At 45.3% G+C, this 14846-nt stretch overlaps 1 protein-coding gene across 1 annotated transcript in view; it reads right to left on the bottom strand.

Annotated features, from left to right (window-relative positions):
* fbxw10 (F-box and WD repeat domain containing 10) overlaps positions 1 to 14846 on the bottom strand; it is a 65255-nt gene that overhangs the window by 43349 nt on the left and 7060 nt on the right. Inside the window, exons 2-3 of the mRNA XM_080209019.1 lie at positions 9533 to 9694; positions 4794 to 4997 (exon numbers count right to left, since the gene is read on the bottom strand). Of these exons, the coding sequence (XP_080065145.1) occupies positions 4794 to 4997; positions 9533 to 9694 (366 nt within the window). The remainder of the gene's footprint in view (positions 1 to 4793; positions 4998 to 9532; positions 9695 to 14846) is intronic.

Genomic DNA, 14846 nt, shown 5'->3' with positions numbered 1-14846 from the left:
GCAAACTGCTGCTTCACAGCGCCAGGGATCCGGATTCAATTTCCGACGCGGGTCACTGTTTGTGTGGAGTTTGCATGTTCTTCTCGAGTCTGCGTGGGTTTCCTCCGGATGCTCTGGTTTCCTCCCAGACTCCCATACTAAATTGACCCTTACCGTCCCAAGATATGTAGGTTAAATGGATTAACCATGGTAAATGCGTGGGGTTATGGGGATTAGGTGTGTTGGGGGGGTGGGGGGGGTAGCGGGGGCAGGAAGAGGGCCTGGGTGAGAGTTGGTGTAGTCTCAATGGGCCAAATGGCCTCCTTCTGCACTGTAGGGATTCTATGATGAACTTCATATAGATATAAGCCTCTGTCACTATCCTTCTATTTTCCCCTCAATTTCAGCACACTGAAGGTAACTAGCCATGGAGACTGACTCTCCCTGATGATTCATGACTGAATAATGATATTAGGGTGTTGTAGCCATGGTAACACTATTGTGTTGGGAGGTATAATGCTCCCTTCCACTTTTATCAACATTCGCATTCCTTGTTCTCCGGTGTAGAGCTGTCTTCCTCCGTAGTTGGGCCAGCTGAGGCACAGAAGAAGAGAGTTTAATTGAGAGAGTGGGCAGAACACTTACCAAATCATATCCAGAAAGGTGGCAGGAGTCTGGGTAAACTGGGGCTGCTCTCCCTGGAAAGACGGAGAATGAGGGGAGACCTAATAGAGGTGTATAAAATAATGAGGGGTATGGATAGGGTGAACAGTGGGAAGCTTCCTCCCAGGTCGGAGGTGACAAACACAAGGGGTCTCAGGTTAAAGGTGAGAAGAATAAACAGTGACCTGTAGAAAGCACATCCTTTATAAAAAAAATGCAGTTGCTTTTTTTTACCTGGAATTAGATTGAACATAAAGTACAGAAACAGGTCATCTGGTCCAAATAGACTATGCCGGTGTTAATACTCCACATAAACCTCCTCACACCCTATTTTATCAAATCTTTCTAATCTTCATCCCTCTTGTATTGATCTAGTTTCCCTTAAACATGTTGTGCAGGTTAGGTGGAATGGCCACGGTAATTGCTGCTTAGTGTCCAAAGATTATAGAGTAGAATCATAGAAACCCTACAGCACAGAAACAGGCCACTTGGCCCATCGAGTCTGCACCGATCATAATTCCACCCAGGCCTTATCCCTGTAATCCCATATATTTACCCTGCTAATCCCTCTGACACTAAGGGGCAATCTAGCATGGCCAATCCACCTAACCTGCACATCTTTGGACTACAGGAGGAAACTGGAGCATGCGGAGGAAACCCATGCAGACATGGGGAGAATGTGCAAACTCCTCACAGACAGTGACCCAAGGCCGGAATTGAAGTCGGGTCCCTGGCACCATACCACCCCTATGTAATTGTGCAGGCTAGGTGGATTGGCGTGGTAAATGCACAAGGTTATGGGTTGGGGTGTGGACCAATATAAGATGTTCTTTTGGAGCAGACTTGATGGGTTGAATGGCCTCCTTCTGAGCTGTAGGGATGATATGATTTGCCTCAACTACTCAACACACCCCTTTTGCGAACCTCAACTGTGAAGGTTGGCGCACCCTCTCTTCACCTGTGTATTTTGGGCAGAAGCGTTTTCCTCTAGGGGGGCACAGGGCCTATGCTTTGTACAAGGCTGAGGTTAAATAGTTTATCAATCACAGGAACATAGGAATTAGGAGCAGAAGTAGGCATATTCAGCCTTTAACGTCTGCTCCACCATTCAATCAGATCATGGCTGATCTAATGATCAAAACTGGCAGATGAAATAGGTTTTAGAAATAAGTAAGCAGAATTGAGTCAGCTGGCTAGGAAGCAAGTATTGGTGTCAACTGTGTAATGATTCTGTCATCATCAGATTGTCTCCAGGTGTCCTACATGGTCACATCGCCACATGAAAAATTGAGGAACTTTAAATGAACCAGATTCAGAAGCAACAACTGCAATGAAGAAAGCCGTGATGATTTGGGTAATGGGCGGATACAGGGACGGGGAACATGGGGGGCACGGTGGCACAGCGGTTATCACTGCTGCCTCACAGCGCCAGGGACCTGGGTTCAACTCCAGTCTCCAGTGTGGAGTTTGCCCATTCTCCCCATGTCTAAGCTGATTTCCTCCCACAGTCCAAAGATGTGCAGGTTAGGCGGATTGGCCATGCTAAATTGCCCCTTGGTGTCAGGGGGATAGTGGGGCAAATGTTTGGGTTGCGGGGATAGGACCTGAGTGGAGAGTCAGTGCAGACTCAATGAGCTGAATGGCCTCATTCTGGACTGTAGGGATTCTATGTAAACACGGTCTATTTGGAAATCAGATCTTCAGTATTCCACAACATTTTGCTCTTGTTTTAGTCTTTAGACAGAGATTTTGTGAGTTCTTTTTTCTGTTGTTACATTCCGCTTTTAGCTGTCAGCAAATCCTAACCTGATTTACGTATTTTCCAAGACTGCATTAAATAATAATAACCTGCATGAAATCAGCGCATGGAGAGGTTAGCACTGGCAATTTCATAATCAGCAGTTGCTGCCGCTGCTTTAATTTAAGTTGGCCAGCAAATCAGCATTACAAACTAAAATAAAAGCAAAATATCCCAAACGCTGGAGAGACCATCCTGAAATTAAAACAGAAAATGTCAGAAATGTTCGGCAGATCTGGTAGCAGCCGGAGAGAGAGATACAGAGTTGATGTCAAATATGACTCAGTTAAAAGCAAAATACTGCAGAAGCTGGAAATCTGAAATAAAAACAGAAAATGCTGGAAAAACTCAGCAGGTCTGGCAGCATCTATCAAGAGAGAAACAGGGTTAATGTTTTGAATCCATATCACTCTTTAGATCTGAAGAGAGGTAGAAAACTGTTTTAAAAAGGGATGGAGAAAAATAGTAGGTCAGGGATAGGTTGGAGCTCAGGAGAGGTTTGACAAAGATGTCATGGGCACAAGACAAAGGGAGTGGTAGTGGTAATGTTAAAGACTAGAGGAGGTATTAATAGTGGCACAAAGGTAAGATAGCAGAATGCGTTAATAACAGAACACGGTTAATAACTGTGTGTGAAAGCAAAACAAGGCTGTAAAGTGCCTAATCAGAAAATGAGGTGCTGCTCCTCCAGTTTGTGTTGGGCTTCAAAAGACCAAGGACAGACATGTAGGCATGAGAGTAAGATGGTGAGTTTGGAATGACAAGTGACAGGAAGGTTGGGGTCATATTTGTGGACTAAGCAAAGGTGTTCCACAAAGCAATCATCCAGTGTGCATTTTGTCTCCACAGTGTGGAGGCCACACTGACAGCAGCAAATAGACCAAATTGAAGGGGGTATAAGTAGCACATTGCTTCACCTGGAAGGAGTATTTGGGGCCTTGGACAGTGAGGAGGGAGGAGGTAATGGGGCAGATGTGTGATTGCATGGGAAGGTGCTGTGAGAAGAGGTTCAGGTGTTGAGGGTGATGTAAGAGTAGACCAGAGTGTGACGGATGAAATAGTCCCAATGTACTGCTGGCTGGGGAAAGGTGGGGAGGAGTTGGAGGAATTGGCTGAGGATGATCCCTTGAAGGTAAAGGCTGGTGGGGTGGAGAGTGAGGACAAAGCAGGCCCTAATGGGAAGGGGAGGGGAAGAGATGAGGGTAGATTTGCAGGAGATGGATCAGACACAGTCGAGTGCCCTGGCAACCACAGTGGGGGGAATACCTCGGGTTAGAAAAAGTGCTGTTGTGGAAGGTGGCATCATTGCAACAGATGCAATGGAGACAGAGAAACTGGGAGAATGGAACTGAGTCTATACAGAAAGCATGGTGTGAGGAGCTGTAGTCAAGGTAGCTGTGGAAGTCAGTTGGCTTGTAACAAATATTGACAAACTGTCTATCACCAAAAATGGAGACAGAGAAGTCAAGAAATGGCAGGGAAGTTTTGGACCAAGTGAAGGTTGGTGAGGAGTGGAACTTGGAAACAAAATCGATAAATATTTCCAGGTCCAGACTACAGCATGAAGTGGCACCAATACAATCATTGATGTGATGGAAAAAAGGTTGTGGGAGGGAGTCTGAGCAGGACTGGAGCAATGAATGTTCCACATATCTCACAAAAAGACGGGCATAACTGCGGCTCATGTGGGTATCCATAGCCACACTTTTTATTTGCAGGAAATGAGACAAGTTGAAGGAGGAATTATTGAGTGAGAGAACGGGTTCAGCCAGGCCCAGGAGGCTAGTGATGGATGGGGATTGCTCAGGCCTCGGCTCAAGGGAGAAGTGGAGATCCCTCAGACTGCCCTGGTGGGGGATGGAGGTGTAGAGGGATTGAACATCCACAGTGAAGAGTAGCTAGATAGGGTCAGGAAACTGACGTGATGTAGGGCATGGCTCAGAGATTTTGAAGAAGATTAGTATTCAACTTGAAATACTGGGGTGAATTTTTCCATTTCGCTCGCCATGGGAATTGTAACGGGCGACAGGCAGACCATGGAAAGGCCCGTTGACCTCCGGCAGGATTTTCTGGTTTCGGGGCAAGCGCAGACAGAAAATCCCACCCATTAACTCTTGTCTGTCTCCCCAGAGTTGTGAGCTTTGGTTTACAAAGACCAATCCATGGAAAAAAAGCGTTGGCTTGGACTTTGCGGCAATTATTTGTACTGTGTTGCAACAGGCTCTACCTTGAAAAGGCAGTGAGCCCACAATGGAAAATTAATTCTGTTAAATTATTGTTTCCTTACTGCATGCACAACTCCCAAGCCCAGTAATCCAACAGAGGTTTAGCCTGAAAGAGAACTAGCCCTCACTAAGTATATATTTTGATAGGTGGATGGGTAGGGACCGGAGAAAGTCCTTATGATGAGTAACCCCTGAGGTAGCCTCGAAGGATGAAGTTATGAATATCGAAGATGGTTGATCAATTTCAGCGTAGCTATCGCTCAGTTGTTTCCATGATGACGATTGCTTCTCTTTTATGCTATCAGTCTCTAGCTGAACATTAGCTCCTGAAGCTGCAAATAAAAAAATCTATGAATAATTTGTGAAAAGCTAACTTGTACTGACATTAAGATTTCATGCTGTAAATTGCAACAAGCTTCTAAGTTACTTCAGTAGTACAATTTTATTCAAATCTTTTAGTCCCAACTATTGCCAACAGTTAGACCGAATCAAGCACTTTGAGTAGAAAATTAATATTTTCCATTTAAAATAAATACAGACAACAAGTTAACTTTAGATACAACATGTGCCTTTAAGAAATGTACTTTAATCATGTTTTTCTACACTTCCTTTAAGAGGTCTGGCCTTTTGTATTTGTTGCCATGCTGCCTGTACTGCTATCTTTTATGTTTGCTGTAGCAGGATAATTGTAACAATGCTTATTTGTAATCTAGGCTTAATGCAATGTCCTGGAGTTTTGCGACCCTTTTGGATTGTCGGGGGAAGGCTGTTTGACAGGTCAAGGTCAAGGTGGTTTCTTCATAGAGAAATCCATGAGTTCACTTTCGGTTTTGCAGAAGCTGTTAGGACTCCAGACTGCAAACAGTGTGTTTCTGTCTCACCCCATGGCATAGGAAATTTAGCTTTTTGGTAGCTGGTCAGCTAGTAGTTAGAGGCAAAGAGTGCCTCTATCTCACAGAGTGGACTGAAAGTTCCAGGGCCTGAAGGACTCAATGTTTTCAATTCAACTACCAAAGGAGTAAACCACAGCAGGGGTTGGAAAGCTGCAAAATCTAGCATCCCGTGCGTGTACTTATTTTCTGTGTTAAACCTAGGACAAGGGTGTGTGTGTGTGTGTGTAGGGATTTGTTTGGTTGGAACAGTACATTTAGCTGTTAAGGTATATACTATATTTTTTTTATAGTTTATAACTGGTAAAAGTTAGTGATGATTGTCTTATTATATGTGAACTATATTCTTAAATAAACTTTGTTTGATTAAAGTTCCCTAATGGGTCACTGGATAATATCTGGAGTGAAACATCTTACGTTTACCCGTGCCAAAGTTCAAAGTGAAAAACCTATGGTCTAGGCTGACTTCATAAAAAACCTTGGCGTTTTTGACTGAATTACAACAGCATATTGGGCAAAACCTCCTCCTCTTGCCGGTGGTGAGCTTGGAGGCAGAAAGGGTATGAAATTAAGGGGAGATGGTGGCGTACCAGAAACCTGCCACCTTCCTGCCTCAGGTTCTGCTGAGAAGGCCACCCTTCCTATTGAGGCCTTAAGAAGCTAATTTACTGACCATGTAAAAGTCTCATCTCAGCTAAAACCATGCAGCCAGGAGGTAGGGAGTTCTCCAATCAAAGACACAGTGCCTAATCGAGGGCCTGAACATTGAGAAGGATGGGAGCTTACCAAATGCCACCCCTCTGCTCTTGCTGCTAACTCTCCCTACACCTCTCCCTCTGCGACCAAGGAATCATCCCCCCCAATCACTTATCTGCGATCTGGGCAGCTCCACGATTCTAAGATTCCAGTATCTGCACTTCTGGCAGATACGTAGCCTCCCCAGTGATGCTGCAGAGCACAAGACCTGCTGGCGTCCGGCTGACTGGCAGCTCTCATTCAGTGAAACTTCCGCCCCCTTGGTTCGTGGTTGCAAGAGAAGGCCTTCTGCTGTCCTTCACTGCCTGATTGACATGTCGTTCAGTGGGCCTTCCACAAAGAGCCTTTCCGAGAAGACCATCCCCAGAGAGGGCCTTCTCCAGAGAGGGCTTCCTGAGCAGGCCTTCCCAAGAGGGCTTCTCGAGAGGATCTCCCAAGCAGGCCTTCCAGAGCAGGCCATCCCTAGAGAGCTTCCCGAGAGGATTTCCCAAGCAGGCCTTCCAGAGCAGGCCATCCCTAGAGAGCTTCCCGAGAGGATTTCCCAAGCAGGCCTTCCAGAGCAGGCCATCCTTAGAGGGCTTCGCGAGAGGACATTCCCGAGAGGGCCTTACCAAGCAGCAGAGCAAGTCATTCACTGGCTCTTCAGCCAGCAGGCAAGACTAGCAACGCTTCACAGAATTCTGCCCACTTCAGGATTTCAGTCACACACTAGGTGTCACACTAAACATCAAACCTTATGGAAGTATTTAAAAAAGGCCATTAAGAATACTTGTAAGTATAAAATCCCGCTTTGCGTATGGGTGCCATTCACCTGGTTAGTGAAGCTGAGTGCAAAGCTGGAAGTCACAGGAGAGTGAAACTGACCCAACACAGACAGCATGAAGGATGAAACCAAGCAGCTTGCAGCCATTCCCAGTGAAAGGTTGCCACGAACAGGAGCTGTTTGTTCAGCTTCAACTTGCAGATTTTGCGTGGACAGAAACTTTATGCATCAAGTTGCAAATGGCTTGGATATCTCCAAGGATCATCTCACCTTATTCCCTCTGACACGGGGCCTATACATTCAGAGATTGGTTGGACCTTGGAGGAGATGGTGCAGCAGCCACAACTACGGTGAGAGACATTTGCTGTCACATGCAGCTTCCAGATAGAGAACTGGAGCTGATTAAGGTATCCTCGGAGAAGCAGGAACATCCTGAAGTGCTCTTGGTACCTGCTCAAGGAGCCTACAGCAGCACGGTGGCACAGTGGTTAGCACTGCTGCCTTACAGCACCAGGGACCCAGGTTCAATTCTAGCCTCGGGTCATTGTTTGTGTGGAGTTTGAACATTCTCCCTGTGTCTGTGTAGGTTTCCTCCAGGTTCCTCTCACCATCCAAAGTTGTGTGGATTAGGTTGATTGGCCATGCCAAATTGACCTTAGTGTCAGGGGATTAGCAGGGTAAATATGTGGAGTTACCGGAATAGGTTCTGAGCAGGATTGTAAACTGAATGGCCTCCTTCTGCACTATTCTATGATCTATGCCCTCGTCCAGATACATTCCACTTGTAGCATTGAAATCATCTCATCGAGACCCCAGTGCAAACCCCCATGCATTCTCTATCTTCCAGCAAGAAGGCTCCTCCTTTCTGACACATACCCAACCATCACATTCACAGTCTAACCTCCTCACTAATGCAGCTGATGCCAATCACTTGGCTAACTGGATCCAACAAAGTGGACACCTTAATGAGTAGGCCTACTCTAATCCCAATAAATTCACAAAAACCCATTATTTCATTTAAGTAAAGACCAATGTCACTCTCGCAATGTAATAAGCACCCAATTGATTCAACTTGTGCAAACCAAGATTTTTTCCTCATATTTCTCCTCTTGCTTCTACATGGTGCCACACCTGTAGCTTCAGGAAGGCGAGAGGCAGCTCATTCCCGTGCCTGGACACATGAGGTAGCCATCTCAGACATCCTCTGAGTTTTGGAGTCTGCGAGAGCCCCAACCTGTCAGTGTGTTGGTATAGGCTTGGTCATTGGGCTAGGGCACAGCAATGTGTGGCTCTGTCAGAGGGGATAAGGGTAGGGGCCATGAAGTGGTGCCACCTTGGGAGAAGCCCCCAATACCATTATCCCTTTCTTTATCTTCCCTCTCAGAGCCACCCCCACCTTCCCTGCTAACTAAGAGTGGGGGAGTAGTGGGCAATATGTGAATGTGATGTTTAACTGATGCTTTGTAAAGTGTCAGCCATAGTGTGGACATCATTGACATGGACCATCATGCACTTGTTAGCCTGCTGTATACAACTATCCCTGAGGGTGGCCACTCTTTCCCTAACGATTACCTGAGACATCTCTACACTCATGCTGCAGATGGGCTCTTGTATTTTCTGTGCAAGGGGTGTGCAGCGTTCAGGAAATTCTAATAATGCACATGCATCCCCCACTGCTCCACAAATATCCATGTGGAGTTTGATCAACGAGGCCCAACATCAACAAGTCCAGCGTAACCTGTGCTCTCACAGTGGGGGCGGGGGTTGGGGGGGGGACCCTCTCCAGTGCTGTCCCAACTTCCAGCACCTACTCCTATTCACCATGGCCCACCCACCCTACCTAACTGAGGAACTGCGTCCATTGATTTGTGTGTATTTGGAGAGTGGAGGGTGCATATTGTGTCCTCAGAGTGCTGGTCCTCCTCAATGTTCCCTGCCTGCACTTTAGCTCCAGTAATACCCCCCGTGGGACATGGAAAACATGAATGCAGAGGCTGGTGAAACCAAGTTTCCTGGTGGCATCATGCAGGTCGCGACAAGTAATGTTTTGATTGCATCAATGCAACATGAGTGACAATTAAGTGCCAAGTGGCAGGATGATATCCAACATCCTGTCACCAAGTCTCTGGGCTACCCCCCCACTTCCCCCATCTCTCCATCAGAACGGCCTCTACATTCTTCGGATCTCAGACCTCCTCCTTCATCGACATGAGAGTGCCATGCCTGGAGCTCCACCCCCAGTTCACTGCCCCTTCCTGGAGCCGTGGCCCCCCCCTTTGCCCCCCTCACAGGAATCCTAAATTCAATGGTACTCATTCTGAAAGTCATTAAAAGCACAATTCTTCACTCTTTACTGAAGAGAAATCTCTGACCGGGCTATGGAAACCATTCTCACATATTGGAACACACTGGGATCCACTATCTTTGTTAAAGTCTCACCCCATTGAAAGTTTCTTACCAGTATGATCTTCTGGGTGAAAGGCCAGGCTTGCTGGAAGCATATCAGGTGAGACAATTGTATATTCAGGCCAGATCTCGCTCAGCAGCTCAATTTCAGGATGTTCCTCTAACCGAAAGGTATAACGTGACCCTTGCAATGAGCTGACAACCTCATCCAAACCTGAAAAATAAAGCATGCCTTTATGTGCAGTTCCTGTTGTAATATAGGGAAGGCAGGAGCTAGTTTGCAATTTGCAGATTGTACAGGTAAGCAATGTGATAACCAGCAGCTAATGTGTGTTTCTTTGATTCAGTGGTGATAGCTGAGGGATACATATTAGGCAGGACACTGGAGTAACTCCCTGCTCTTCTTCAATTAGTGCCATTGAATCTGTTGCATGCGGCCAAGAGGGAATGGGCAGCACAGTGGTACAATTCTGACCTTGGGCGACTTTCTGTGTGGAGTTTACACATTCTCCCCATGTCTGCATGGGTTTCCTTCCACATTCCAAAGATGTGCAGGTTAGCTGGGTGCTAAGTTGCCCCTTGGTGTCCCAAGATATGTAGGTTGGGTGGATTAGCCTTGATAAATGCACGGGGCTATGGGGACAGGGCAAGTCTGGGTAAGAAGCCCTTCGGAGAGCTGGTGCAGGTTGGGTGGGTCAAATTATTCTGCACTGTATGGATGCTACGGTTCTAAGGCAGCTGTGGCCTCAGTTTAACCTCTCATCTGATAGAGATATACAAAATTATGAGAGACATAGATAGGGTAGTCATGGGAATCTTTTCCCCATGGCAGAGGTGTCTATGATTGGAGGGCACAGGTTTAAGGTGAGGGGTAAATGGTTTTGAGGGGATCTGAGGAAAAACATTTTCACAGTAAGAAGTCTGACAACACCAGGTTTAAGTCCGACTGATTTATTTGATAGTAAACTCACAAGCTTTCAGGGTTTGCCCCTTCGACAGGCGAATGGAGAGTTCTGGCCTCAGACAGAGCGTATAAAGCACAGACAGTTCACAGATTACTGATTAGAATGCGAGTCTTTACACCTAACCTGCTATTCAAGTCTTAAAGAGGCCAACAATGTGGGTGGAAAGAGCATTAAGTTGTATGCTCTGTCTGAGGCCAGAACTCTCCATTCACCTGACAAAGGGGCGAACCCCGAAAGCTTGCGAGTTTACTATCAAATAAATCGGTTGGACTTAAACCTGGTGTTGTCAGACTTCTTCGTGTGTTTACCCCGGTCCAACGCCGGCATCTCCACAACATGAAAAATGTTTTCACCCAGAAATACGGAATGTGCTGCCTGAAAAGGTGGTGGAGGCAGATACTCTCGCAACATTTAAGCCGCATTTGGGTGAGCACTTAAATCACCAAGGCTGTGATTACAGTGCTGGTAATTAGGATTTATATGGATTGGTGATTAATGGTCAACATAGGCATGATGGGCCGAGGGATCTGTTTCATAGAGATGAACGGCTCTATGACACAGTGCTGTTAGAGAAGGAGTTCTAGGATTATGATACAACAGCAATGAAGAGTTATGACTTGTTTCCAGGTCAGAGTGTTTTGCGACTTGAAGAGAAACTTGCCTTTATCGTTCTAGGCCCTTGCTCACTTAGTTCTTCAAGCTGACAGCAATAGAAATGCCAATGGAAGAGTGAGTGTTCAGTTTATGGCAGCTTTTGCATCAAATCAGACTAATTAGGCAGATGTACTACAATGCACGGGGTTGTGGGGGTAGGGCCTGGGTGGGATTGTGGTCAGGTGCAGACTCAGTGGGTCAAATGACCTCCTTCTGCAGTGTAGGATTCTATAATGCACACTCTCAACTATGATGGCAGTGAGTATGACCAGAAATTCTCACAAAGCATTTGCTTGAGATGATACAAACATTTGGTAGAGCGGTATTACGTTCATGCTGTGAAGATCATTTTCCAGTAATTTCCAGTATCATGTTTCCAAAACAATTTAAAATGACCTGGCTGTGACTCATTGGTAGCACTCAGGATTAGATGGTATTGCATTCAAAGCGCTGTACAAAGGCTTAGGCACAAAATTTAGGCTGACACAAAAATTAGACCTGCTCCTGCGCCACTTTCTGCTTGTTAAGGAGAAACGCTGATTCAAACTTAAAAGAAGGTTAAGACAAACACAAGTACTGGTTCCACTGTCATACAAATGAAAATAGTTTAAAGACTGGTATATGAAAAGGTCCAAAATGTTTTGTGTGGTATTTTCACAGTCAAGGTTATAAATAATCAGGCTTTAAGACCACTTTAGGAACTTCCTTCGATTGGCAGACATGTTCAGACTGATTATCACACTGATCATTCCATAGTTAACTCAACATGAATTCCCCAAAGCTTGACTTGTTCTTCCTTATGCAAATGATTATAACCTTAAATCTAATTAATTATTTACAGTTTTCTAAAGATAAAAATATGAAGTCGTGAGAGAATGCATCTAAAGCACTACTATCTCAAACATGCCTAGAAAAGAATGATTAGGTAATTCTCATCTTTGTTGTCTGCTGCCTGGTGACGTGGTGACACAGTGGTTAGCACAGCTGACTCGCAGAGCCAGGGACCTGGGTTCGTATTCCTGGCTTGGGCCACTGTCTGTGCGGAGTCTGCACCTTCTCCTCCCCATGTCTGCGCAGATTTCCTCCGCGTGCTCTGGTTTCCTCCCACAGCCTGAAAGACATACTAGTTACGTGTATCGGTTATGCTAAATTCTCTCAGTGTACCCGAACAGGTGCAACTAGGAGATTTTCACAGTAAAGTCATTGCAGTGTTAATGTAAGCCTACTTGTGACACTAATAAATAAATAAACAAACTATCATCTATAAAACTTTAGATCCCCTTATTATCCTTTGCTTCTACCCTCTATTTGTTTATAGTTTGTACACTTTATTTCATTTTCACTTCACTGTATAAGTGAATAGATATGAAAACTGTTTTTCTGTCAAGGATTAGAATATATCTTGAGCACGTGAAATGTAATGTTTTAAAATATCAGTGCAAGTGCTGACACTTCACCAGCTTCCTAACATGCTCCAGAGAAATATCCCTATCCCTACAGGAATTACACTAATGAATGTAAATGCATATTCCAAGCCAAACTAGCTTTCCAGCCACCTGAAGCAGACGTTTCATCTCCCACTTCTTCCCAGCCTCACTCAAGAAGGTCACATGGAATCGAGAACTGGTCTCAAATTCAATTGAATAGAGGCAGGAGCAAACAGAGACGGAATGGGTGAAGTCACTGACTGACCACAATCTAATTATTTCAGAGGCTGCCTGACCAGCTGAGTATTTCCAGCACTTTAAGATTTTATTTCAGTTTTCCAGCACCCACAGTATTTTGCTTTTGTAATCGAATTATCTGACTGCCTAGCGTTCCGTACATAATTAACAATTAGCAGAGGCAAAAGTACTTCAGACTACAAACACCCTCACAACCCTTTCTTACAATGCATTCTATAAAACCCACAAACCACTGACTTAATTGGACTACACTAAAGGGAGCAAATCTTACCGAATAGCTTATAAAAAAAGATGTTAATGGGCACTGCCACCGACTGACAGCTTACCTTAGAACCTAGAATGCTACAGTGCAGAAGGAGGCCATTCGGCCTATTGAGTCTGCACCGACCACAATCCCACCAAGGTCCTCTCCTCATAACCACCATGCAATTATCCTAGCTAGTTCCCTTGATATTAAGGGGCAATTTAGCATGTCCAATCCATCTAACCAGCACGTCTTTCGTACTGCGGGAAGAAACCGGAGCACCCGGAGGAAACCAACACAGACACGGGGAGAACATGCTGACTCCGCATAGACAGTGACCCGTTGAACCTGGGTCCCTGGCGCCATGAGGCAGCTTTATTAACCACTGTGCCACCGTGCCACCCTTTCTATAAGGATTCCAAGGCACTGTGACACTTGTTAAAATAATGCTTTGGCTTTCAAACTTGACTCCAAGATCCGCAATACACGATAACATTCTCCGAAAGAACCTCCCTTCCAAAATGTACATCCAGCTGGATAAAGGAAAATGCTGCTATCATGACACAAGCTGTTTTATAATGGATTCAGTAAAACAGAGAGAGCGCGCAGGAATCTGCTGGTAAAAGGAAGAAATGTGATCATTTCACCAACTCCCACAGACCAGGTAGCTGCATTTGGAATCCGATGCCATAACAGATTGTATCTCTATTTGCTGCAATTGCTAACTCAGCATTCAAGATTATCTGAAAATGAAATCTCAACTGAAATTTGATCAGGGAACAAGTTATTTTATTGAAGGGAGCGTCACTGCAATGATGTACACTCACAGACTTCATCAGGAGCACAAAGGGTATTTATTAACAAGGAAAAGCTGTACAGTGGCCAACAGCAACCACTACCCCCCTCCCCCAGTCCCCCCCACCACTTAATACCATCCCGGCTACCCTGGCGCAGCGCACTGGCTGACACAGTGCCTATATGTCTTCTACATGCCTTCAACATCCATTCTGCTCAAGTGGGGCCTCCAACTCCCTGGGGTGATTGCCCAGTTTTGTCCCTCAAGCCAGGTGAACCTCTTCTGCTTTGTTGCCCTTAAAGGGATAATCACCACAGTAACTCCACCTACTTGCATCCCCACATATCAATCATTAATAAATAGAACGGCAAAGAAAATTCCTTTGATTGACACAGTTGTTTACTGCAGGTCACATGTCCATTTCTCAGCGTCCATGAAACAGATCATGCAAGTTACAAAGCAAACTTCTGTGCTATCTTTTCACCTGACGGACTCCCATTTTGTATCATTAAATCTCAACAAGTGGCCACCATGTTGATCAACAAGTAACAAGCAGGGATGAAAACCACCAATTGTTAATGTCAAAAGGCCATAGCTCACAAACTGGCAGTAAACAACAGTTACCAATAAAACAAAGTCAAAATAATTTTTTTTTTGTTACCATATTTTACAACAAGCTTAATATTGAATCATAGAATCACTATAGTGCAGAATGAGGCTATTCGGCCCATTAATTCCACACCAACTCTTCTCGCCGAGCATCTTATCCAGGCCCTATCCCCGTAACCCTACATATTTACTCCACTAATCACCCTAACCTACACATCTTGGACAATTAACTCTGGTCAACTCTCCTAACCCGCACATCTTTGGAGTATGGGAGGGAACTGGAGCACCCAAAGGAAACCTATGCAGACACAGGGAGAAACGTGCAAACTCCACACAGACAGCCACCCAAGGCCAGAATCGAACCCGGATCCCTGGCACTGTGAGGCAGCAGTGCTAACCACTGTGCTACCAAG

This window comes from Carcharhinus amblyrhynchos, chromosome 21 (assembly GCF_965287045.1).
Source record: "Carcharhinus amblyrhynchos chromosome 21, sCarAmb.v2.hapA, whole genome shotgun sequence".
Taxonomy (NCBI): Eukaryota; Metazoa; Chordata; class Chondrichthyes; order Carcharhiniformes; family Carcharhinidae; genus Carcharhinus; species Carcharhinus amblyrhynchos.
The sequence above is the reverse complement of the archived record's forward strand: the minus strand, read 5'-3'. Positions and strand labels throughout refer to the sequence as shown.